The sequence below is a fragment of the Oryzias latipes genome, chromosome 9 (assembly GCF_002234675.1).
Source record: "Oryzias latipes chromosome 9, ASM223467v1".
NCBI lineage: Eukaryota > Metazoa > Chordata > Actinopteri > Beloniformes > Adrianichthyidae > Oryzias > Oryzias latipes.
The window spans coordinates 30,494,068-30,519,578 of NC_019867.2; the positions used below are offsets into that span (position 1 = coordinate 30,494,068).

Here is a 25,511-nt window from a genome sequence, read left to right on the forward strand (position 1 = left end):
TGGTCTTGCTGAATGTTACTTTATACCTCTGGATAAACAAAAACAAATGAGGAGCAGTTGTCCAATAATGGCTTATCTTGTCAGGGCCTGACAGAAATCCATGGCCTCTAACACAGTGTTCATTTTATGCATGACTGACAGGCACAATGGGAATCAATAGCACTGCTATAAAATAAGGCGCAGCATCAATCTGCAGTGAAGGTGTGATGAGGCTGAGAGCAGACAAATGTCAGCAGCGTTTCTGAACAAACCCGGCTGTTTCTGGGCCTCGGAGCAGGACGGGTCAAAGCCCGGGTCAAAGCCCGGGTCAGCGCTGCTGTGGAGCCACGATCAAACACTTCCTGCCTGTTACATCACACGCCTCAGGTGAGCATGTTTGTGTTCACTGAACCTTGTGCTTCACCAGAAGATGCCGGTCAGAGAGGGTTTAGGAGGAAGCGTCCAACAAACAAAAGCTGGAAATCAGAAACTGGTTACAGGCCAGAGATCGGCCAAAAATCAGAGGTGGGCTCGGTACCCCTCCAGGTGAGCAGATGGGCTGGCAGCGTGAAGGTGGAGGAAACGATCTTGGGGTCCCACTCGGATCATCAAGATCTCATGATCACAAACACAGCAATCCCAGAATCCCACGGGGGACCTAGTGAATGACCTGCAGAGAGCTGGGACCAAAGTCTCAAAGGCTACCATCAGTAACACAAGACGCCACCAGGGACTCAAACCCTGCAGGGCCAGACATGTCCCCCTGCCAAAGCCAGTACATAGGCAGGCCCGTCTACAGTCTGCTAGAGAGCATTTGGATGATCCAGAAGAGGATTGAGAGAATGGTCCTATGGTCAGATGAAACCATAGTAGAACTTTTTGGTTAGAATTCTACTTGTCGTGTTTAGAGGAGAAAGAATGTTGAGAACAGCAGATCTACTGTAAAGCATGGGGGAGGAAACATCATGATTTGGGTCTTTTTTCAGCAAACGGTCCAGGACAACTGATCAGTGTAAAGGAAAGAATGAATGGCGCAGTGTATGGTCAGATTCTGAGTGAAAACCTCCTTCCATCAGCATTGAAGATGAAACATGGCTGGGTCCTTCAGCATGACAACCATCACAAGCACATGTTGCCCGGGTAACGAACTAGTGGCTTCGTAAGAACCATTTCAATGTCCTGGAGTGGCTGAGCCATTCTCCAGATATCACCCCCATAGAAAATCTTTGGAGGGAGTTCAAAGTCTGTGTTGCCCAGCAACAGTCTCAAAGCATCACTGCTCTAGAGGAGATCTGCATGGAGGAATGGGCCAAAATACCAGCAACAGTTTGTGAAAACCTTGTGAAGACTCACAGAAAATGTTTGACTGCTGTCATTTCCAACAATGGTGTATAACAAAGTGTTGAGTTTAACTTTTGTTATTGACCAAATACTTATTTTTAACCATAATTTACAAATAAATTCCTTAAAAATCAGACGATGTGATTTTCTGGATTTTTCTCTCTCATTTTGTCTCATAGTTGAGTCAAGAATTGATTACCTATGATGAAAAATACTAAAAAAATCTATCATCTTTTTAAGTGGGACAACTTGCACCATTGGCAGTTGACTTTTTCACCTTTTCACCTTCACCTTTGTTCCATTGTTCCCTTTTTTAGCGGATGCAGATTTTTCTTCAAAGTCTTGTTGTAGCTGAAAGCGCTGTGGCACTTTTCCATCACATCAGTTCTGTGCTGCTGACAGCAGGAATGTTAATCAAAGATCTGCACACACATTCCTCTCATACCTTCAGCTACAACAATGTTGGGTGTGGAAAAGAAACAAGCGCTGGTTCTATGACCACACTTTAATGACAGCACCCACCAGCTGTTCCTGCTCTCAAAGCTAACGTCTCACCTCGCCGCTAAACATGGTGACCACCGTTTACGAGGTCATGGAGGAACCATCAGCTTTTGGTCCAGTGCTGCTTCCCTCATGGAGGCTGGATCATCAGGACACACGTTTATTAGAAAAATAGGGATTAAAAGGATTAATGCAGAGTGCATTGACCATGCAAACTTTAGAAATAAGAAGAATGGTGTTCAGATAATACATGAACTCACAAAAAAACACACACACTTAACAAAAAATCCTCAGAAAGTTTAGTCAGATCTTTCTTTTAGACGAAATCAGCAGGAAGTTTTTTTCAACAACAAAAACAGATGAAGATGCAGAACTTTCTTGATTAAAAGTGGAAATGAAGCGTGAGTCTGATGTTTTTGCACCTGACGATCCTCCTCCAGAACATCACAGACCTGTGGAAGAAGATGTGAGTTCTCCGCTTTGTCCTGCAGATTCTGATGGAGCGATTCTAAAAAATGAACTGATTAACAATGCAAACAGCACAAGACAGATGTATTCTCTGGTCTGCGGCTAAGTTTCACTTGAAACTTAGGGATTCAGCGATTAAACGTTTGTGAAGGTTACGATCTGATGTTTCCACAGTGATGACTGTAGTCTAAGAAGTAAGCTTCTGATTTGCTCCGTCAAGTTAATTTTGGTGTGTGTGTGTGTGTGTGTGTGTCCGGGGGGTCCAGTTCAACCAAAGGACAGGAAAATTAGGTAAATGAAGACTGCAAACCTGCCCTGAAGTCAGAAGCTTGTTTATTTTTTTCAATATGCAACAAGTCAAACGGTAAAACAGGAAAATGTGACATTTCCAATATTGAAGCCCTGAGCACCACAGTCCAGCATCCCAGCTCACTGCCTCCATCCATCTGAACAGAAACAGGAAGAGCGTATTTACATCACATCCACATGTTACTACAGTAAGATTGGTGTTGAGATGAGCTTCCCTCTGTCTGCTGATTGGTCAGTGCAGATCCGGAGCAGCTGTTGACAGAGTTTGGGGTTTGAAGACCACCGCTGACCCCCCAGCAGTGGAAATGTCTCTCAAAATGTCTGTGTTGCAGGTTCCTGTGCTTGGCTCTAGATGTGTTTGTGCTGTGATGGGAAAAAGTCTTGGTGAACTCTGGAGGACCTCCATCCACAAACACAAACACCGCTTTGGGACGTGAGGTAGAACTGTGCGTCTTTGCAGTTGGAAAACAACACAGATTAAAAAAGATGTTTGCAGGAGAATCACATCATCAGGGTTAAGGGGACACCAAACTTTGAGTTGGACTCAAACCGAGGCTTGTGCATTCATAGGCTCCGCCCACTGCTTCTTCCTTCCAGGGCTACTTTGGGCAGCCTAAGCGTATCTCAGCATATCTCAGCATCTGGTTTAGGTCAGATCTGCTGCTTCACTTGGTCATGGTTCTGTTCTTTCACCCAGATTCAATAGTGTCCTCACCATGAACCTCCCTCCACTGTGCTTCAGCATGGAGCAAACCTGTGGCCACAGGAAAAGTTAAGCTGCAGCAACTGATGATCTTTGGTATCTGGAGAAACCTGCTAGTTTTTAAAGCTCATAAAGTCTGTGAAAAATGTATTTAAAAAAATTAGCATGAAAACTGTGAATCTGCCCCACTAAAAAACAAACAAGAAAACCGTCAAAACAGCATGAAAACAAATGAAACCAATATAAAAAAACAGAGAAAAAAAACATTCAGTCTTTCACAAAAAAGATTTTAACATTAAACAAAAAAGACACAATAGTTTTTAAAATCTGTGGAAACAAGAAAACTGCAATTAAAGAAGATTGAAGTGCACAAAAAACAATGGAAAGGCTTGTAAATAATCCTTAAGGCAGTGGAAAATGCTTTTAGAACCAGATGACTTTTAAAACTACAAGAATATTAGGAATGAACACAGTGGAGCGATTGAAAGAACCCCAGAGGAAAAACCGTGAAGCTGCAGTTTGTTTCTCAAAGCTCAGCTTTTAGTTCTGCCGTTTAACTGAGCACAGCGTTCTGGTTTGTCTGCTCCTGGAGCCTGAAACTGGTGGAGGAGATGAGGACAGAAGTCAGGGGGAGGAGTATCTGTGTGAGCGGAGGGAGGAGGAGGAGGATGAGGAGCACGAGGAAGAGCCAGAAGCCTGGAAACACACGGGACTGGACTTTCCTTGGGGCCTGCAGCTGCTGTGCCTCCCACGCTGGCCTGCCACGCCCGCGGAGGCCGCCGGCCGAGCGAACAGGACTCCTGAGGAGCAGACGCCAGACTGAAGTCAGCCCGAGTTTGGTCCCCCCCCCTTAAAGCCACCCCCCCATCCACATCTAAACGAGACGTCCTGGACAGCCCTAATGAATGACTAAGGATGAAGAGCAGAGGCACAAGAAGCGTGTCTGCTTAGAGGATGAGTGAGGTCTGGGTCAGAACCCAAGGACAGAACTGGCTCCAGCAGCCAGGTCTGGGGTGGGGGGGGCACACTTTTGACATGACACCCCAACATGCAGACCCATTGTGCACATGCACATGCACAAACAGACAAGCACAGACGTGCACAGACTCCTGTCAGAAACAGTGCTAAAGTCCTGTGCCTCAGCGGCCGCCTCTCCATCTCATGGATTTTATAGCAAAGACATCAAACTGCATGGAGGACTGAGCGCCAGGGTGCTGCTATAACTTATTGAATTTCCTGCCTGCAATTACAGCAGCTGGCGGCCCCTCTATTTACCTGTGTAGACAACTCCATTTATTTCTATTGACATGTTGATGCTGCTAATGCCGTTGGTAGACAGGTTCAATGCAGTCTCTTGTCTATCATCTGTCAAGAGAGGAGGCACAGAGGGAGAGAGGAAAACTCAATATGAGCATTAAGAAAAGGAACAGAAAAAGCCAGCCAAGTATTGGAGATGGAGCGCAGAGTGACAGGATAAGCAGAGCTTTATTAAAGAGCTGTGGACACACACACACACACACACACCGCCACACACACAGCGCTCCTGCTGCCGTTCACGGCTTCACTTCCACTCATCGCAGCGTTTCTGTTTCCACGAATGTTTCCCTTTTCTGACGCGGAACGTGGCAGTGCGGGAACTGGAGCGGCGGGAACTGGAACGCTCCATCAGGCAGGATGTCAGCCACAGTGGGGGGGGTCCTGGAGGTCTACACCAGGGCTTCCCTGGTCCTGCATGTTCCCCTGCTTGTTTGAGGGGGGGCAGGGTTGAAAGGATGCAGGACAGTGTTTGGGTAGATGTTTAATCTGAGGGTGAGCCTCTTTCAGGCAGAACGCTCACCTCTGACACTGAACAAGATCTGAAACCAGCCAGAATCTGTTGCTGTGTTTTTTTCTGTACTGATGTTGCACTTTGGTTATTTATTTATTGGGTTTTTATTAAGTGAGTTTTTTTTCCATTTTGAAAATAATTACGGTGATTGTCGAAGCTCCAAATGCAATTTCGTCATTCATGCTTTAATGACGATGACAAATAAATGAATGCAGCTATCTTGATTTCTTGAAAAGCGTTCAGCCCCGCTTGGTCTAAAGCAGGGGGCCCCAAATCCAGGCCTCGAGGGCCGGTGTCCTGCTGGATTTCCAGAAACCTGCCTCATCTGCTGCTGATTACCTGGATCAGGTGTGTTTAAGGAGCTTCAATGGGAGCTTGGTTGGAAAACATGTGAGGACATCCAAAGAGGTCTAAAGCAACACGTTTCCAGCAGTTGAGGGAAACCTGGCTTGTAGTTGTCCTGCTCAAGAGCACGGTGGTTGTCTGGGAATCAAACCCACCATCGTCTCAGAACCTTTGCTCCTCTGGAGCTCAGACTGCCAGGAACTTGATCGGGTCAGTTACAGCCAGGATCGGCCTTCAGGACTTTGGTCCGGTTCCGCCTCCAGACCTTCTCCATCACGGACGTCCCACACAAGCACACGTCAACACGGGGTTCCTGCTGCTGGAGCCAGGGCTGCATGATCAGCAGTGCAGTTTTTCTCCTCTACATCGGCATCTGCATCAATGTCGTTGCCGTGGCCAGGTCAGAACCGTCTTCAGTGGGTTCTGCTCCGGCCGCCGTGGAACGATGACCCACGGCCCGATGACTCAGCCCGCCCTCGCAGCGTCTCACCTCTGCTGTTGACCTTGATCTTCAGGGGCAGCTGGGTGGCCACTGCGATCAGGTTCTGCTGCAGAGTCTGCTCCACCATCCTCTGCTGCTCCCCTGCGGTCGTCATCATCTTCTTCAGGGGGGGCTCTCCGGCCTGCAGCGTCTCTCTGAGCTGCTCCAGAGCGGCGGCCTGAGTCACAGCGGCTGCATGGTGTCCGCCGGGCAGCAGGGCGAGGGCGGCCCGGCCGGGCAGGCAGCCGACCACCATGGGTTCCTCTGCAAACGGGGACACGACAGCAGCTGTGCTCAGATCAGACACATTTTCTACGACTGCAGAAGATTTTCTCTTTCGACCAATAAAACTATTTCTTCGCACTCAAAATAAACTGAAGGAGAACCAAAAAAAAAAGGTTGAGGGGATGCAGATGCAGATCCTGGGTGGTTCTAAGTTACCTGTCTTGACCATGGGAGTCTGAGAGATCCGGCTGCTGCTGGCGCCGAGCATGGACAGGTGAGGCTGTATCTTTGGTGAGGACAGGAGGCCCGGGGTTCCGGCAGGAGAGTAGCTGAAGATGACCGATCCGTAACTCTGCCGCCGGCCTTCTCTGCGGTTGCTGTCGATGGCAGCCTGGAGCTCAGCGGGGGAGCTCAGCCCCCGCTTCTCACATTCATACGGATAGAGGTACTTCATGTACCTGAGGAGGAGCAGAACGACACTCAGCTCCACTCGGAGCAGGAGCCTCAGCTCCATGTCCAGAATAAGGTTGTATGTCATTCTCCTTCCATCTGAGCCAAAACACTCCAGCAAACAAACCCAAAGCTGATGAAGAAGCTGTGGAGAAGCTACCAACCAGCTAAAATCTCTGACCGTAAACCATGAACATCTTTGGTTCTGTTGTGAATCCCTGACGGGGTTTACCGTGTTCTAGATCTTGAAGCTTCCACTCTGATCATCTTTTGATCTGAGTTCAAAGTGTACTCAGTGGTCTTGTAACTGTGATGATGATGTTTTTAGCCAAATAAAAAAAAAACCTGTCATTGTCTAGGACATAGTTTCTGCAGAGCGGCAGGAATTCAACTCTGAGTTGTGGGCTGGCGCAGAGTGAGCCTACCCCCACTTCCCATCATTCATTTGTTGACACTAACTCCGACTAGCTTACAGCCCCTCACACACATATTCTAAAATCAGTGAGGCAACAAAAATGGCGAGAAATATTGGAGCTATCGTTCCGTACAGTTTAGACCCAGATTCCAGCTCAGATGAGGAAAACAGAGACGTTTGTGGATCTATTTGTCTGCAGATGGATGCATCAGAATGGAGCAGAGCAGAGTTCTACTTCACAACTACAAACTTTTTCCAAGAACATTTTTTTGTGGCTGCTTCTGATTCACAATGATTTGAATGAAGGAATACTCTCCATCATGAGTGAAATGCCATAAAAACATGTTAAAAACACCAAAAAACACCATTTTCATTGGAGCGGGTCTTTAACACTTGCCTCATAAACTGAAAGACCTGCATCAGTGAGTGTGGCGTCATCTAGAGGCAGCGCAGGCGGCTGAGGAGAACTGAGCAAAGCTTTTAAACCAATACATGTGGCATTCCAGCCCTTTTTCTTCTTTTGCTCCATCTCCAGACCAAACGTCTTCCGATTGGTGAGTTCTCGCCCAACCCCATCCATCTTTAAACATCTCCCACACTGAAAAGTGTTTTCCTTTCCTGCCTCACCACGTGCGCTCTCACAAACCTGTGAGTGCACGTGATGAGCCGAGGTCAGAGGACTCCTCCACCCCTTCACCCTCTCATGCTTTGTTTCTGAGCTCACGGGGAAGCTCTGGGTTGGAGTCATGGCAGTTTTCATGTCATGACGTTCACGAAGAACAACAGAACCGGCTCTCTCTCTCTAATGGAACTCCTCCTGGTTCTGAGGCTTGGTCCGGCCCGCGTAAGCAGAGTGAACACTCACTGTGTCCGGAGGGTGAAAGCGGCACTCGTTATGGAGGTGGGCAGGTTGAGGCCTTTGGTAATCTCGCGCCATATCTTCTTATTGATGACTTCCACTAAGCCGCCTTTTTCTGTGACGAGCTTGTAGAGCATGTAGAGATCCAGAACCTGCTTGGCCATGATAGGAATCCGATTCACTGGAGTCCCTGCGGAAAGCAAACACAATATCCACAATCAATCCCATTACCTTCGGTTCCCACCATCAATAAACTCCTGCATCGTCTTATAAGGCCAATTTATCTGAAGCCAGTCAGAAAGTCAGACAGAATCAGAAGTTCAGGAAGTTTCTGTGACTTCATGTAAACGGCGGGCGGGAAACATCGGTCCAGTGAGAAAGTGAGACAAACAAGCATCAGACTGCATCACAGGAGCAGAGCAGGAATGTGCTGAAGGCAGCAGAAGCAGGACAAATGAGCCCGGATCCGCTAAAACGTTCCAAATTTGAAGGCCCCTCTTATTCACACAAAAAGAAGCTCCAATAATTTCTCTGTGCAATTTAATGCGGCGCATAAAGCCTGAACAGCCGTGTCTTTGTGAGGGCTCCGGAGAGGTTGACCTGAGATAATTAACCTGCATTTTGCTGACAGTCCCATTGTACCCATCGGATTTACCATAATAGCGATCAATACCTGCAGAAATATAGAGCAAACAACAGCAGAGGCTTTACAGCAGGAGGAGGAGGAGGAGGAGGGCGCTGAAGAACGGCGCGGGGCGCCGAAACACATCAATTCAAGGCGCTAATTATGGCTTTGCTTTCCCGCCATAGCAGAAGAGCGGGAAAACTGGCGAGCCAAGCTGTGTGCCTGCAGCCAGGTTCCGGTTCTGAACCGGTTCTGGGTTCTCCTCCACCTGTTTCCTGTCTGACGATAAACAAAACCAGGCCAGGCTCTCCTCCAAGCCCACTGGGGGGGGGGTCAGCCTTAAAGGGTGGGGGGGCTTTAGAGCAGATTAAAGAAAACCCTTCAAGTTTCTTTGACACATTTTCATGAAGGAAAAGTCCATCCAGGTCCGGAAACCACCAGAACCAGGTCCTTCTGAGACACGGCTGCAGGTGTGGATGAGAACGTGAACACACAGACGGATCTCCAGAGGAGGCTGTGTCATCGGACCCGTTCTGTCATCAGACCCGTTCCGCAGAAACAGAACCAGCACACAGACTCCAGTCTGTTGGTCTCCATTATCTGGGATCAAACTCTGCATCCAGCTCATCATTAAACGCTCGGCCGCGCTGAAGACACCAGCCGGAGCCATAAATAAGAGCCTCGGCTTTTGTGTCAGCGAACGTGAGGAGACAAGCAGCTTAAAACAAGATTTATGTGCGCTCGATGCTGAGGGTGATGTATTCAGCCCTGTGATTCCCTCAAAGAGATATAAAGAATAAAGGAGGCCCTTTGTTTCCCCTCCGGCCATGAGTCATTATGACAGGGAGCAGATAGTTTTGCTCTCAGCGGCGCAGACAGGACCACTCTGTAATGGTAACAATGTGGAGCATCAGGACCTTTGTTAGTGCAGCAATCATCTTTATGCTTGGCTTGATCGCTGAGGCCATCGCTTTGCACCTTCCACCGATAACGGGATGAGGATTTCTCCTCCTCATTGACTTTGCTCTTTTAGCTGTGGAAATGAGGGATTAATGCAGCAGCACAGGAAAAGCAGCTGTTTATCTGAGCGTCTGAGTCCCTGGAGGCCAGGCTGAGGAGCAACTTTATGCTCTCCACCATTTGGAGACTCAGACTGAGGAGAAGCTTGACACTGAATCCGACTTTGTCTCGGTTTATTTACAGTAAATGAGGCGTTTGATTCCTGTAATAAATGATGAAACAGGAGAAGCCTCATGCAGCCCAGTGTCCTGGTTCTGTTCCTGCTCTGTTACTACATGTTCTGGTTCCAGTCTGGCTTTGCAATCGTTCTGTTGTGACGATTTTCTGGATGAGTCCTGGTTCTGACACTAGTCTGGTCTCAGTCTGTTTTGTTTCAGACAGAAGCTGCTCCATTTCTAAGGAAATGATTGCAGATCTGTCCTCCAGGTTCTGCTCTAAAGGTTTCATCAGAACTTCTGAACCCAAAACTCTAAAGAATTTAGAGTTACAGTACAAATGTATTTAATAATCAGTTTATTTAATGAAAAAAGTTCATGTTTAGATGAGTTTTTTTATTTCTTACACTGGACTTATCATTTTTTTATAGGACTAAAACCCTGAAGTGAGCTGGCCCTAAAATAAAGGTACTCCAGCAGAACCGGGTCAGATCAAAAAATTAAAAGTCAGCTGTCAATCCAAAGACCAAGCTCCATTTTTGCACAGTATAGAAGTCAGATATGAGATGAAACAATAACGATTCTGAAAACTCCCCTCATGCAGGAATCAGAGTCGGGAAAAGGTGGATGATTGCTTCTGTCTTCGGAGACTTTAATGTGTAACAAACCTCCGTTGGGGACCCTCTGAGACCTGGTTCACCCCCCCCCCCAGCAGATAATCCGAACTGAACTGTGGTTAAACCATTACAGGGGTGGGTTGATCGCCAACTTGCCTGCATCACAGACATGAGACTGCTCATGTTGAGTCCAGCTGTAGCTCAGATGGACCTGTTTGTGGATTCAAGCTGTCTGCGGGTGAAAATCTGTTGGGCCACGCTGATGGGCACACCAAATTTTAAGATTGCAAACTTCTTGTGCTATCTTGTGGGGTCCAGATGACCCCACCCTTACATTGACGTGATCTCCCTACCAGGAAAAAGGTGGATAAAGGTGGAAAGATTTCATGTAATCCATGGACACCAGTGAAGATCACAAATCATTGAAGAAAAAAGGACTTCAAATGTTGGAATAACTTTTGATTTTATGAATGCTGATGAAGATACAGCCGAGGAACACAAGCTTTTGTCTTTAAATGACAAACTCAGGAAAATGTCTAGTGGGGCCTAGATGACCCAACTCCCCTGACGTCCCCTGACCTGGGCTGCAAGAGCCTCAAAGGAACTGCGAGACACACCAGCGCCCCCTCTAAGATGCAGCCACTCCTCTCTACGACCCTCTACGAGCTCAGACAACCCAAAAACTCCTACAGGTCAACACACGTATGGGTCCGTGTGTCTAAAGCTGCCACTTATGTAAACAGGCAAGTCTCTACGACCAATTTCAGGCTCCACATAAAATAAAATTGCACAGCGTTGAACGCACATTGAAAGTTAAAACCGACCAACCAGGAACTCGGATTTGGCAGTGACCCATGGATGATGGAGGAAATGTTAGTAACTGCGGTTTGTGTCCGGACAGAATTTTACAAGAGATTTGTACACGTTTACAGAGAGTAAAAGGAGAAGCCCCTCCCTGCTTCGCCAGATGCGCGTTCAAGAACATGAATCACATGCCCGGCGTGGACACCGCTGTGTTTATCCTCACAGCAACACTTCCTGAGTCCAGGGAACGGTACTGGGAACCCGTCTGTAGCTGGGTCAAGAACTCAGTTCTTGAAAACAGAACCAGTGCTTCCTTAGCAACCAGACACAGAAGACATGGTTTTTTGTACCTGGTAGAAAACTCACAAAAGGAATTTTCTGGATGAAAACGCACTCACAGACGGACTTTAGAGAGAAGAAAGCTGCTCATCAATCCTAAACTCAGATTTGATCAACATTTTCTCAATTTATTACATCATTTCCACAAAAACGTTGTTTAACCCTTGTGCTATCCAAGGCACGTTAACACTAGGAGTGGGGTCCAGATGACCCCACCCTTACTTTGACGTGTTCTCCCTACCATGACAAAGGTGGACAAAGGTGGAAAGATTTCATGTAATCCATGGACACCAGTGAAGATCACAAATCATTGAAGAAAAAAGGACTTCGAACGTTGGAATAACTTTTGATTTTATGAATGCTGATGAAGATGCAGCCGAGGAACACAAGCTTTTGTCTTTAAATGACAAACTCAGGTCATCCTCTTAGAAAGCTGTTTATTGATATTTTGTGTTTCAAGATGTTCATACGCGTTGGGATTTGGGGATTTCTTGTTTGTTTGAGAGAACGTTATTAGTTTTATATCTCTTACTTCTTAACCATATTTGACATTTTTTGCTTTGATAAATGAAAACTGGTTCTGTGGGCCGCTGGGACACAGAACAGGTTTGTGGTTGAACTTGATCTGATGCAGCAGGGGAACCACGCTGGTCAGAACCGATCCTCTCCAGCGGGATAACCGGACTGAAGCGGCGGAATAGAAAGATCAGGTATGAAAGCGGCGTGCAGCATCAAGGTTACAGTGTTTTCCACACTGTAATCTTAAGCAACAAAAGTTGACTGGTTTGAAAAAAAAAAAGAATGCTGCTGGTTGGCCCGGAGATAATGACCCATTAATGGACTCGTCCGGGAACAACAGTAAATCATCCAGAGTATTTATCAGCGCACAAAGGAGGCCGTCACGGCCATTGTCTGCTCTGCGTCGGATGGAATCTCATCGAGATTGCATGTCTTTGTTTTCCACACTAAAAAAACTTGCACAAAGGTGGAAGTTGGTTTGAAAGGGGCAAATTTCTGTTTGATGACTGACGGCCATCTGAGTCAGCCCTGCAGTAAACAGACGGCTTTTCTCTGCAGACATTCTAGAAACGCTGGAATTTGGTTCTTTATTGACACATGATTACAGTTTTTCTTGTCTGAAGAAGTCTTCATTGGCAATGGGGTATTAACCCTTGTGCACTCTTGAGGGGTCCAAATGACCCCACTCCCAATGTTAACGTGCCTCCGAGGCACGTTAACATTGGGAGTGGGGTCATCTGGACCCCTCAAGACAGCACAAGGTTCATGGTTCAGAGCACAGACGGCGGTTCTTTGTTTCCTGAGACAGAAAATGTGTCTTCCTACTGTTCTCATCTGGTTAAAAACAAACTGAAACGAAGTGCGGTAGTTTGTGTGGACGGAGGATCTACAGCTGCTGAGGAAGGACGCAGTCAAAGGAGTGTCTACCAGCTGAAACAGGAACAGAGTCCTGACCAATAAGGGTAGTTCCTCTGAACTGAGATCTGAGATCTGAGAGATCTGAGGTTCTTCGTGTGTCAGAATCAGAAGATGATTGACCATGACTGTCTCCATGTAGGTGATCACTTTGAGTTCCAGATCATGAACGCTTGACTTCCTGTGGTTCTTTCTTCCTCTGTGATTTAAGGGACGCAGCTGAAATTTCAGATGAGACACAGACTCTGTGTTCTTCTGACAAAGACCACTTTAGAACGTGTCAGTGAGGCCGGACTTCTGTCAGGGAACGTCATCCTGTGAACGGCAAAGGTTCTACTGATTTACCAAAGACGGACCAGAGAATGACAGCTGTCTGTCTGAGGGCTTCACTGTTGATCTACTCCAAATGAAACACAGCAGCACAACGTGGATAAACGACACGGTAAAGTGTCACATTCTGGAAAAGAAAGTCTGGAACCACAAAAACTTTATTTTTATAGAAATGGTCTATGTGAGTATAATTTGGGGAGTAATCCATCAGATTAACTTTGAAATGACAAAACTGTGAGAGTAAAGGGCCCATTAACAAGAGAAACTAGACTTTCCTCCACCATATCCCATCATGCAGTGCAAGGAGCAGAATCTTTTAATAGAGGTTTGTTTCCTAGGCGCTAGCTTCAGTGAGGCATGGCTTTGATTTGGAGTTGGGAATGTGGTATTGGTTTTCTGCATTTGCTCCTGGGGGGTTACAGGTTGGTGCCAGTGTTCAGCAGCAGAGTGGGAATGAAACCGTTGCTGTAAAAGCATTTTGGGCCTGACTGAAGGTAGGAAAGGGGTATGTAAGCTTACATCAATCACCGTTTACTGTTTACACACCTCCTGAGGCAGCGGTAAGCCACAACCCTGCTGCGGCTCAACCCTCCAACCCAACAGGAGGTGTTGAATATGAAGCAGAGAGGCAGAAGGGGCCATTTTGACCTAAGTGTAGATTCTAACCTACGGTTTGTTCTCTGGGCAGACACTCTTCCACTTGCTCGTTGAGCTGGTTTTCCAGGTATGATTGACATCTGAGCTGGTAGTGGGGGGGGGGGGGGGGGGTGTTCTTGGTGAGGAAGCAAAAATGCCTGAGCAGTCGGGTTCTGCTCACCTGCTCAGGTGTGTTTTTAATGTTTTTCAAAAAAAACTCCAACCGTCTGCCAGATGTCCTCTTCAACATCTGCCTGCTGTCTTTTCTCACAGAATACATGTTTTGGTTTACATGCTCCCTGAGCTAAAGAGCGGACTATAGCATGACATGTAAACACAGTTTAAATGCTAAAATCTGAACCAACATTATGTTACAAACTGTATATTCTATATAAAATCATCTCACATGTCTGATGCTGGTTTGTCTGGGATATGAACTAGTTTGGGGCAAATGTTCAATCAAGCGCCGCGTCTGGGAGTGTCTCCCAGATCAGAACATTGGCATGGATGTTAACATGGACACAGGGAAGACGTGTGTGAGTATTTTCCTCACAGGTCCCATCAGAGTGACTGGAAACTCCACTCAAACACATCCGTGTCCAAAGTGAGGTCTGTTCCTGAACTCTGATCTGCTGAGTCTGAGAGCAGCACGGTCATGGTAGATGGTCGTAGAAGGAACAAGAAGCTGGCCTCCACTTACCTCTCCTCTGCATGAAACTGAAAAGATCGTCGAGAAACTCTTTGCGCTTTTCGTCATCATCCAGTTCGTATAACTGAAACCAGAAAGAGACCATAGATGAGGATGAGAGTCGTCCCACAGCATCTGTACCAAAGCAAACAGGACAGCAGGTGGAGTCTCTTCTGTCCCAGACTGCACTCAAAATACTTTTTCTTCAGCAACGCCATCATTTCTGTGCACGGTGACCCAACACTCATCAGTGAACAGGACCACAGACCATTGCTGCATTGTCCCGGTCACGTGGTCTTGTGTCCACTGTAAACGTTCACGCCTTTGGTTCCAATGACTAAGACACACTGAACAGAGTGAGGGCATCAAAACAAGGTGTGTCTGTCCCCACAATCCAACTGCCTCACTATCCCAAAAATCTGTTTTCCAGTTTATGGATCCAGCTTTCACCAGATCCATGACTGATTGTGATTATTGGATTAACAACAGGCTGTTCATGATTTTATATCCCAAAGTTTTTCTAACTTAGGAACCAACAGGATGTATCTTCCTTTCTGACACCAGCCTCCAGTGGTCTTTTGAGGAGCTGCAGCATTTTGTACTTTATTTAAGTCAAGGGGGTCCAAACTTTTTGCAAAAAGTGCCAGATTTGATGAGATTAGAAGGTGTGAGAACAGCCAATCAGACGGCATTATTTAAACCTTGTATGTAATGAAATGCAATGAACTATTTAATAAAACTTTTCATTTCTTCACAATAAACAGAAACAAACCTAAATAGTTTTTTTTTTACAAACATTAATAGGAATTTCATATTTGTAGACCAGAAAATGAAGAACAAGTTTCTTCTAAAGAAAAAACAACTTTTAGTCAACATTAGATGTGGGTTTAAGTGAAATTCACTATTAAACATTTACTGTTAGCATCTAAATGTAAATCATTTTTATAGAAAAACAACACAATTACTTTATATAGAAGTACAAACCACTGTGATTTTGATCAGAACTCTTGTTTGGCCCTCGAAGCGCTGGAGGGCAAGTACACACAGGTTGTTGCTCCAGCTTCATAAAGGCTTATAACGTCAATTAAACTTATAACTCGTAGTTTTTAGAAAGTGATGGGGCCGCATATGAATAATCTGATGTCAGGAGCCTGCAGACCCTTGGAAATTTGAATGCGGGCCACATTTGGCCCACGGGCCAGACTTTGGACGTGCCCGATTTAGAGAAATCTAAGAAGGTGGGGGCAATGTTGCAATGCCCTGTCCCACAACAGTCATGTTACCCTTCTTCTATGTTTTCTGCCTGCAGCACCACTTATGGGAACCATGGAGCGGTGCCCTCATAGAAGCTGGCCAATGTGTTGCCGACCTTTTGCTCCTTTATACAAATAAATGATTTAATAATCAAACAATTGATTTCCTGGATTCTTACTTTACATTCTGTCTCTGACAGTTGAAGTGTTTCAGTCAGGAACATTACAGGCCCCAACTTTTAAGTACAACAACCTGCAGAATCAGTGACTGACAAACACGTTTCTGCGTAACTGAGTCCATTTCCTGATCAGGTCTTGTTTTTCCCTCACAGATCTTCTGCCGGGACCACCGGAAACCTTACAACGAAGCAAAACCTGAGAAAAGTAAAACAATTCCAGAATAAGCATGGCTTGAATGACACCCACAGGGCCCAGCCGGATGCACATGATGGTTTCTCTCAGGTCTGAGTAGATTCTCAAATCTGTAGAGGAGTTTGGACCGGCAGCTGCTCCCGGACCAGACTCTTGTGAGTAATGCTGTCCTGTCAAACTAGGAGGTTCTAGAAGGTTCTGCAGGGCTCAACAGTGGGGTTAATAACTGACATTTGACATGTGATCTCTGCAGCTCTTCTGGGTTAGAAAAAGCCAGAGGTAAGAAGACCCAGAACATCAACCGGATGCACTTCAACACACACAGAAATGGCAGCACCAATGAAGGTTCCAATAAAATGATGTTGGAATCATATTTAGAAGGAAGACCCCACTGAGCTCCAGGAGTTGGAGACCACTAGACGCCCTGACCAAGATCTGACACACGTCTCATGTCCACGCCGGACCCCCGCCTCATTTATGGGATTACTGGAAGTCTTTTTAATTGATGAAATCCCAACACATTTTAAATGTGATGCCTTTCAAAAAATCAGCGATCATTCTCAAAGCAGAAGCTTAGAGATGGAAGTTCATCCAGAACCTGCTGGATAAACTGCTCTACAGAACTGAGGATGAGGAGAAGGACTTTGGACGGGATCTTCATGTTTTTGAGGTAATTCTGTCCTTCAGATTCAAGGTCAGTACTTTCAGTTAAATAACTGCTTCAGCTTCCTGCTGACCTCATGTCCTCTAAAACCAGAGGATGTTTCTGATGCTGCTGCAGATCTGACGGGACCGTTTGTGCTCTGCAAGCCGAACAAAGTCTGAACAACCGGGCTGGTTGAGTCAACAAGAACCTGAAGAGACCGGTTCAGTAAGACTGAAAGCTCCTTTCATTTACAAGACAATTATCTGCTGTATTGAGAGTATTGATGGCATCGATAGACACAGGTGTGTGTAGTCTGAGGAGGGAAAAGGTCTCCTCCTGCAGCCACTGACGCCTGGAGGGAAATTCTTCTTAAAAGACTCGTTCAGGAGCGCTCAGTGGATCGTTTTCAGCAGGAAGGAGAGCGCCACAAACAAACACAGGCTTTGTGACACAGATCCAATTTGATGGTTGATGTTTATGTGTCACTGCTGTTGGAAACAGGATTAGAACAAAAATACTTCTCCAGATGATGCAGAGCCCCCAAAAACATCTGCAGCAGGACTTTCTGAACAGCAGCTCAGACAAAAACACTAAAGCTGGAGGTTCCCCTCCCTGTCCCAACAGAACCTCTGGGCCTCAGCATCATTCTGGAGCGGCTGTCATCTTCATCGGCGAGAGGATCGTTGTGACACTAGACGTCAGATCTGTCTGCTGCTTTGAACAGCGGAGCTGCTGCTGCACGTCAACCCGACCATTACAGCAATCTGTGAGAAATAGGAGTCAGGGAGGAAAAGACGGAAAGTGGATCTTCCTGGAAAAAATATCTCATTTTCAGAGTGAGACCACAAAGCCATGGTCCTGCTTCTTCTCCATCATGCAGCGGCTTACATTTTGGTAGAAACTTCTGGTAGAAACCTCCACTCTCAGAACGAAGGAGCGCAAAGGCGCCTTAAACATCCACTCCACTATAAATGGTATTTTGGGTGTTTTTTTTATGTGTTCTTGTGGACATAAATACAGAAAATTAAGCTTAACTTAGTATATCTGAATATTTCTTTACTCAGATTGCTGTGAATTGGGATCAGACAAAAAAAAGCAGTTTGTAGAGGATGGTGTTTGTGACGTAGAAACCACAACAGTAAGTCACAAGCTCCCTACTCTGCTCCATTCTGATGCAGACACATAGATCCAGACTGAAACAAATATAAACGTCACCATAAAACGAAACTTTGGTCAAAAGAATCGAACATTTACAATGTGATGATTTGGACTGAAAATGTTTGAAAAAGACAAAGAGATCCAAAACCGTTGGATTACAACTAACCCAACACCACAACATGAATTTGTGACCAAAGTCCACAAAATCAAATTCTGATTTAACAAAGACTTTGGTGAAATGATGAAGAGTGAGAGCTTCCTCAAACCAAATATTTAATATGAAATACCAACCAACTTCTTAGAAATGATGCTCTCTATATGATCCAAAACCCTAAAGATCATTCATATTACAAATGCTACTAAAAAGCAAAACGAATGGGTTTCAAACGATAAAAGGTTCTCTCAAAATCCATTAAAATCAAATATCAATTTTACTCAGCAGAATGAATATCCACCTATTAAAAATTCGATGTCAGGCTTTTTAAATAGAGCCTCTAAAGAGCTGGTAAAGTGCAGAGGAAGCCTCAGAACATCTGGGGTTTCTCAAAGCTGAAGACTTTGGCTTCTGGATGGGTGTGAAGACCATCTGCGTTTGTTGGCTGAACACAGAGAGCTGGAAACATGGCAGACCTGGATGAGGAGGCTCATGTAAAAGTGCGCAGATTGCTCGTTGAACTGGGATACGTCCTCAGTCCGGTTGGACCTGAACCGAGCTGTGACGGCCCTTTTGTCTGATGAACATGAGATGAGCTGCAGGATGCTGGACCATCTGGAGAGGCTCCAGCTCTCTCACTACATCGTTAATCAAAAAAAGACGACAAGTGCCTGAACACGGAGGTTTGCCTCTCTCTCTCTGTTGCTGAGAGCTCTTTGTTTACACTCTGTTCAACTATCTTAGAGCCCCTCCTTCACAACCCCAACATTACAGGTGCAACAAAAATGGCGATCAGGTGTATTTTGTACCAACTTTTTCAAATGTCATTTGTTCCTCTGCTCCTAATTCTCAATGAATCGAATAAAGAAAAACTCAGAAATGCAATTCTAGGCTAAGTCTATGAGACTTATCTTGAAATATTTAAAGATAAAAGTAAGCTTCTTTAAAAACTTGTGATTTCATTGCCATTTGGTTTTATCTAAAATGATGTCAAGTTTCTTTAAGACATTTTTGATGTTTTCAAAAGAATTTGAAATAAAATTAAGACTTTATATTTTCAACATGATTGCAGTGAAACTTGGTTAAGGATGGTTTTAGGTTCAGGTGTTATTGTTGACATTTTTTGGGCTGTAGTAACAGTGAGGTGGAGGTGTCTCTTCCTCCACCTTTCCCTCCCTCCCCAGTGCACCTGTGGCCATCAGCCGTCAGAGTTTGGCGGTAGAGGGCGCCTGCGGCAGAATTCCTCTCTGCAGAGGATGAGGAGGCCGGGATGAAGGAGAAGAAGCTGTAGCTTGACGTTGTCGAGCGTGAGAAGAGCAGCTTCTTCCATCATAATCCAGATCCCTCACTGGATCAGGCCTCCTGTCTGGTCGGGTGTCTGTTTGTTATTGTCATTCAGGGTCCGGGGGGGGGGGCACTGTTGTGAAGAGGCCCTGGATCGGCACTCATGCCTCACAGCCAAAAGGCCCTGGTTCAAATCCCAGCTGGATTGTTTTTACCTGTTCTCTGTTGTCCCTTTGCAAGTGTGGGATTTCAGAACTTCACAGGGTCATTACTGATTCCACATTGTCCTTCATCGTGAGTGTGACCAAATAGAAGCGCCCCCCACCTTTGTCCAACAGTAGCTGGGATAGGCTCCAGCAACCATGTGACCCCAAGATGGAGTCAGCAGAGGATGAGGTTTGAGTTGAGCTGTGGAGTCAAAGACGTGTCCGCGTCTGCAGAAGGTCTGCAGCTGCAGAGATCATCGCTTTTCTTTGGGCTCAGGCTTTATTTCAAAACTGTTAAAGTTTATATGCTGTTTTATACCTGATCTAGTTCAGTTGTTGTTGTTTTGTTTTAATGCATTCATGACATTCAAACTATGACCAGAAATAAAAAAAAATGTGCTGAAAAAACAGGTCAGAAAGAGCTGAACGTTGAAACAAAAAAGGAAAATTATGTTTAAAAATCGGTTTGAAAAAGAATCAATCAGGCTTTTAATGATTTTCCTGTTTAGACTGGAAGGAAAGGAAAACAAAGATTATGGGAGCTTTTTCTCACCAAAACCATCAAAATCCTAAAATTCACTTTGTTAATCTTCAGTCAGACCTTTTATTCCAGTTTATCTGAAGTCTTGAAACTTCAGGAAAGTTTTAAGATATCTGAAAAAACGGACGCAGATGGAAGCAGTTTAGAAATTTCAGAACAAAAATAATTTTACTCTGTTGATCAAACAGCTGGTTAATCTCAACTTCACGAACTTTAAGCGCTGAAAACAAGTTTCTGCTGTTTGGTTCTGATTTCAGTTTAAACATCAAGAACTGGACGGTTTCCAGTCATCCAGAGCCGCCGACACCGGCACCGGCACCGGCACCGGAACCAAAGGGGCACCAGCGGCGACGCATAGGTCGGATAGATGTTAGCAAATCAAAAGGGTTCTGGTCCGTGACAGGTTCGGTACCAGCTCACCTGCTTGAACTGCTCCTCATAGGTCCATTCGTGCTGTGACTGCGGGCGCGTGGGGGGCGACTCTGCGCACGGAGCTTCCAGGAAGCCCACCGGGATGCGCGCCACTGGATGCGCCGAGGCGCTCCTCGGAGGCAGCCGAGCCTGTAGGTGGAGGCGGCTCAGCATCGCCCCATCGCCCCCCTCTCCGTCCACGACCTCCTGCTCCTCCGGGTCACCTCCCTGAGCGCGCCGCTCCGACTCGGAGTCTGCGTCCTCCTCCAGCGGCGGAGGCAGCGCGGCGGCTGCCTCTCCGGCGCCGGCGGTCAGTGCGCCGCGCACGGCCGTCTGGTACTGGCAGAAAGCCAGAGCCTGCCGCTGGAGGTGCGAGCGGAGCTCCTGCTCCCGCTCCGCCTGCCGCCGCTGCTCCTCCAGGGCCAGGCGCGCCGCCTGCTGCCGCTGCAGGTGCTCCATCACCGCCTCCAGCTTCATGCCGCCGCTGGGGGGATGCTGGGACGCAGGGGATGCCGGGGTCGGGAGGCTGCATCCGGGCGAGAGAGCTCCTCTCTGCGAAGAGAAGAAACCCGTGAGTACCGCGCTGATGCTGCCACACGTGTCATTCCACTAGGGAAACTTTCACGCGCTGGCAGAGAGTGGCAGCAGCGTCCGGTGCGGACACGCAAACGCTCGGCGGCTCACCGCAGCAGCTGGGGGGTGCGCGCTTGCCCTGTCCATGTCTGCGTCCGCCACGAGTGGGTCAGGGTCCTCACTCCAAAGCCGAGTCTCCAGGTGAGCGTGGGAGCGCGCAGCGCGTCAAGCACGCAGACGTGCGAACAGCTGATCCAACCAGCAGCTGGAGATGAGGCCAGGCGCGCGAGCCGTGTCACCTCAGTGCTGACTCATTGTTTGTGTGCCCACGTGCATCAGGAACCATGACGCAGCAGGTGTCGTGACGTCATGAACCACCTGTGGGCTGCATCAGAACCCGGCAGTCACCTGTCACACCTGGTGTTTGCGTCACACGAGGAGCTTTTTCTGAACTGGGTCCTGTTGGGGCTGAAGCAGCTGCTTGCTTCTGGTTTGGTTTGTCCTCCTCTTCCATCTGACAGCAACCTGCTGGTTCTCACATCCCAGCAGAACCGGTTCCACCTGCAGACCTGAAGGTTGGAGCTGCTGAGGACGTTGGTGCAGATCAGGGGTGACCACTTGGATTTAAAGATCAGCAGAATTATTTTGTTTATTGGACAGTCAGATTGGTCCTCCTATTTCCATGAAGCCGGCACAGATCTGATCCGTATGTTTGGTCCAAATCCAGCAGAGCAGCGAGGAATCCAAAGCATTCCTTCATGATGTTTTCCTGAGGTCCTGCTGCTCTGACCTCACGCGTTGTTTTTAATCCCGTGTAGGTGTTACATGCAGTATATGTAGGCAGGAAGGAACCCAGGAGCAGGAAGGAGCTTATGGAGTTCAAAAAAATATTTAACAACAAAAATTCATCAGAATCTTGGAAACATGACTCAAAAAACCAGAGAGGTCTTCAGGAAAAAACACAGAACGTTCCAACACTGTCGAACCAAAGAGCTGCTCCTTAAATCCATAAGTACTATCAGATGATTTCAGATGATTGACAGCCTTACTGAGGACTCAGAGTGGGGGGGGGGGTCTCATAGCAAACCTGCTCAGAACAAAACAGAAAGCACAGCTGGGGGGGCAAACACATGTGGAACCTTCCACAGCTCTCCATGACCACCAGCCTATGGCCCCTGCAAATTTGAAACGCTTACTTCCTTCTAAATGGATTTTTATTTACAGTTTTATTTGTAGATTTTATTTATTTTTATTTATTTAACAGGGACCGTGCACATTTAAAGCATGGCTGCAATGTGCCAGAATGAGCCCAAAGGCTGTTTTTCACCTGTCGTCCCTGGACAGGTGTTAAAACCGTCAACCTAAAACCCCCAAAGCATCAGTTATGTACAGTAATAGAAATATACTTGAACAGTCATTTAAACGTACAAACATGCACACAGTGAGAGACACAAAAACAAATACAAAAGACACAAAGGTGAGGAGGGGCAGGCATTAAAATAGTTCAGTGTAGACATGTTTGTTGTGATATGAACCAGTTTTTTAGCTGCTTTTTAAACAGAGTGAATGTGGTGAGGTCTCTAATCCTGTGAGGAACCGAGTTCCACTCTTGTGCTGCTGTTATGGAGAAGGCGCTCTGGCTGAAGGCACTTCTCCACAGAAAAACTATACAGTCTTGATGAACCGACCATCGTGTCTCTTTGGGAGAGTAATCCTATTTTAACAAACTGAGTGGAGGGGATGACAGACCATTGATTCAATTCAATTCAATTCACTTTTATTTGCATGGCCCAAATTCACAACAAAAGTCGTCTCGATGGGCTCTGGGATTTTAGAAAACAGGCATAGTTTTGTACACTTAATGATGTTCTCTCAGCTTAACAGTTTGTGTTTTTGTAAAATGTCACAGTGATGATGTCTTAATGTTTTTTTTAATCCAGTATTGTAATTGTTTGTTTAAAAAGTGACTCCAGAGGTTTAATGCTGATCTGTTTGCCTGCGATCAGGTAGTGAGGCAGGATGTCATGTGGGATAAGATGATTGCATTTATGAACATTGTAGCTTGCAGTGACAAATTTATCCTAATAAACCTAAAATTAAACATGTTAAACTTAACCCGGTTACATACTTTCTGTCTTGGAAAAGAACATTGCAACTGTTTTGTTTACATTGAGACTTAAACTCGGCTGTTAATAGATAGTATAAAGTTATTTGTTTCAATGCAGCTGAAGAAACTCTGAAAATGTTGCTGTGTCTGCACGGACGAAGGGCAAGGAGGAAATGACGACCATCACGGTTTTTAGAGACTTTATGCCCACTGACTGAGTCTTTTCAAGTCCAATAGCTCCACCTCCTTCATCTCTTCCACCTCCTTCAATCTCCTTCACCTCCTTCATTTCCTCCACCTCCTTCACCTCCTCCACCTCCTTCACCTCCTCCACCTCCTTCATCTCCTCCCCCTGCTTCATCTCCTTCACTTCCTTCACCTCCTTCATCTCCTCCACCTCCTCCATCTCTTCCACCTCCTTCAATCTCCTTCACCTCCTTCACCTCCTTCATTTCCTCCGCCTCCTTCATCTCTTCCACCTCCTTCAATCTCCTCCACCTCCTTCACTCTCCTCCAACTCATTCATCTCTTCCACCTCCTTCAATCTCCTCCACCTCCTTCATTTCCTCCACCTCCTACACCTCATTCCCCTGCTTCATCTCCTTCACCTCCTTCATCTCCTTCAATCTTCTTCACCTCCTTCATTTCCTCCACCTCTTTAATCTCCTCCACCTGCTTCATCTCCTTCACCTCCTTCACCTCCTTCATTTCCTCCACCTCCTTCATCTCCTCCACCTCCTTCATCTCCTCCACCTCCTTCACCTCCTTCAATGTCCTTCACCTCCTTCATCTCCTCCCCCTCTTTCATCTCATTCACTTCCTCCACCTCCTCCCCCTCTTTCATCTCATTCACTTCCTTCATCTCCTCCACCTCCATCATCCCCTCCACGTTCTTCATCTCCTTCAACTCCTCCACCTCCTTCACCTCCTCCATCTCCTCCACTTCCTCCACCTCCTTCATTTCCTCCACCTCCTTCATCTCCTCCACATCCTTCACTGTCCTTCACCTCCTTCATCTCCTCCCCCTCTTTCATCTCATTCACCTCCTTCATCCCCTCCACCATCTCCTCCACGTCCTTCATCTCCTCCCCCTGCTTCACCTCCTTCACCTCCTCCATCTCCTCCACCTCCTTCACCTCCACCATCTCCTCCACGTCCTTCATCTCCTCCCCCTGCTTCATCTCCTTCACCTCCTCCATCTCCTCCACCTCCTCCACCTCCTTCAATCTCCTTCACCTCCTCCACCTCCTTCACCTCCTCCATCTCCTCCACCTCCTTCACTCCACCATCTCCTCCACGTCCTTATTCTCCTCCCCCTGCTTCATCTCCTTCACCTCTTTCATCTCCTCCACCTCCTTCTATCTTGATCACCTCCTCCACCTCCTTCATGTCCTCCACCTCCTTCATCTCCTCCACCTTCTCCACCTGCTTCATCTCCTCCGCTTCCTCCACCTCCTTCATCTCCTCCACCTCTTTAATCTCCTCCCCCTGCTTCATCTCCTTCACCTCCTGCACCTCCTTCATTTCCTCCACCTCCTTCATCTCCTCCACCTCCTTCACCTCCTTCAATGTCCTTCACCTCCTTCATCTCCTCCCCCTCTTTCATCTCCTTCACTTCCTTCATCTCCTCCACCTCCATCATCCCCTCCACGTCCTTCATCTCTTTCAACTCCTCCACCTCCTTCACCTCCTCCATCTCCTCCACTTCCTCCACCTCCTTCATTTCCTCCACCTCCTTCATCTCCTCCACATCCTTCACTGTCCTTCACCTCCTTCATCTCCTCCCCCTCTTTCATCTCATTCACCTCCTTCATCTCCTCCACCATCTCCTCCACGTCCTTCATCTCCTCCCCCTGCTTCACCTCCTTCACCTCCACCATCTCCTCCACGTCCTTCATCTCCTCCCCCTGCTTCATCTCCTTCACCTCCTCCATCTCCTCCACCTCCTTCACCTCCTTCAATCTCCTTCACCTCCTCCACCTCCTTCACCTCCTCCATCTCCTCCACCTCCTTCACTCCACCATCTCCTCCACGTCCTTATTCTCCTCCCCCTGCTTCATCTCCTTCACCTCTTTCATCTCTTCCACCTCCTTCTATCTTGATCACCTCCTCCACCTCCTTCATGTCCTCCACCTCCTTCATCTCCTCCACCTTCTCCACCTGCTTCATCTCCTCCGCTTCCTCCACCTCCTTCATCTCCTCCACCTCTTTAATCTCCTCCCCCTGCTTCATCTCCTTCACCTCCTTCACCTCC

At 46.9% G+C, this 25,511-nt stretch overlaps 1 protein-coding gene across 1 annotated transcript; it reads right to left on the reverse strand.

The window, feature by feature from the left end:
• Positions 1-4,568: 4,568 nt before the first annotated feature.
• Positions 4,569-23,663, reverse strand: LOC101169462 (AT-rich interactive domain-containing protein 3A-like). Its single transcript, XM_023958635.1, has 7 exons — positions 23,592-23,663; positions 20,587-21,186; positions 14,565-14,637; positions 7,911-8,115; positions 6,397-6,638; positions 5,965-6,219; positions 4,569-4,666 (listed from the first exon to the last, which is right to left on the reverse strand). Exons 1-7 carry the CDS (start codon positions 23,661-23,663, stop codon positions 4,569-4,571), a joined length of 1,545 nt encoding a protein of 514 aa, XP_023814403.1.
• Between the last annotated feature and the right edge of the window lie 1,848 nt (positions 23,664-25,511).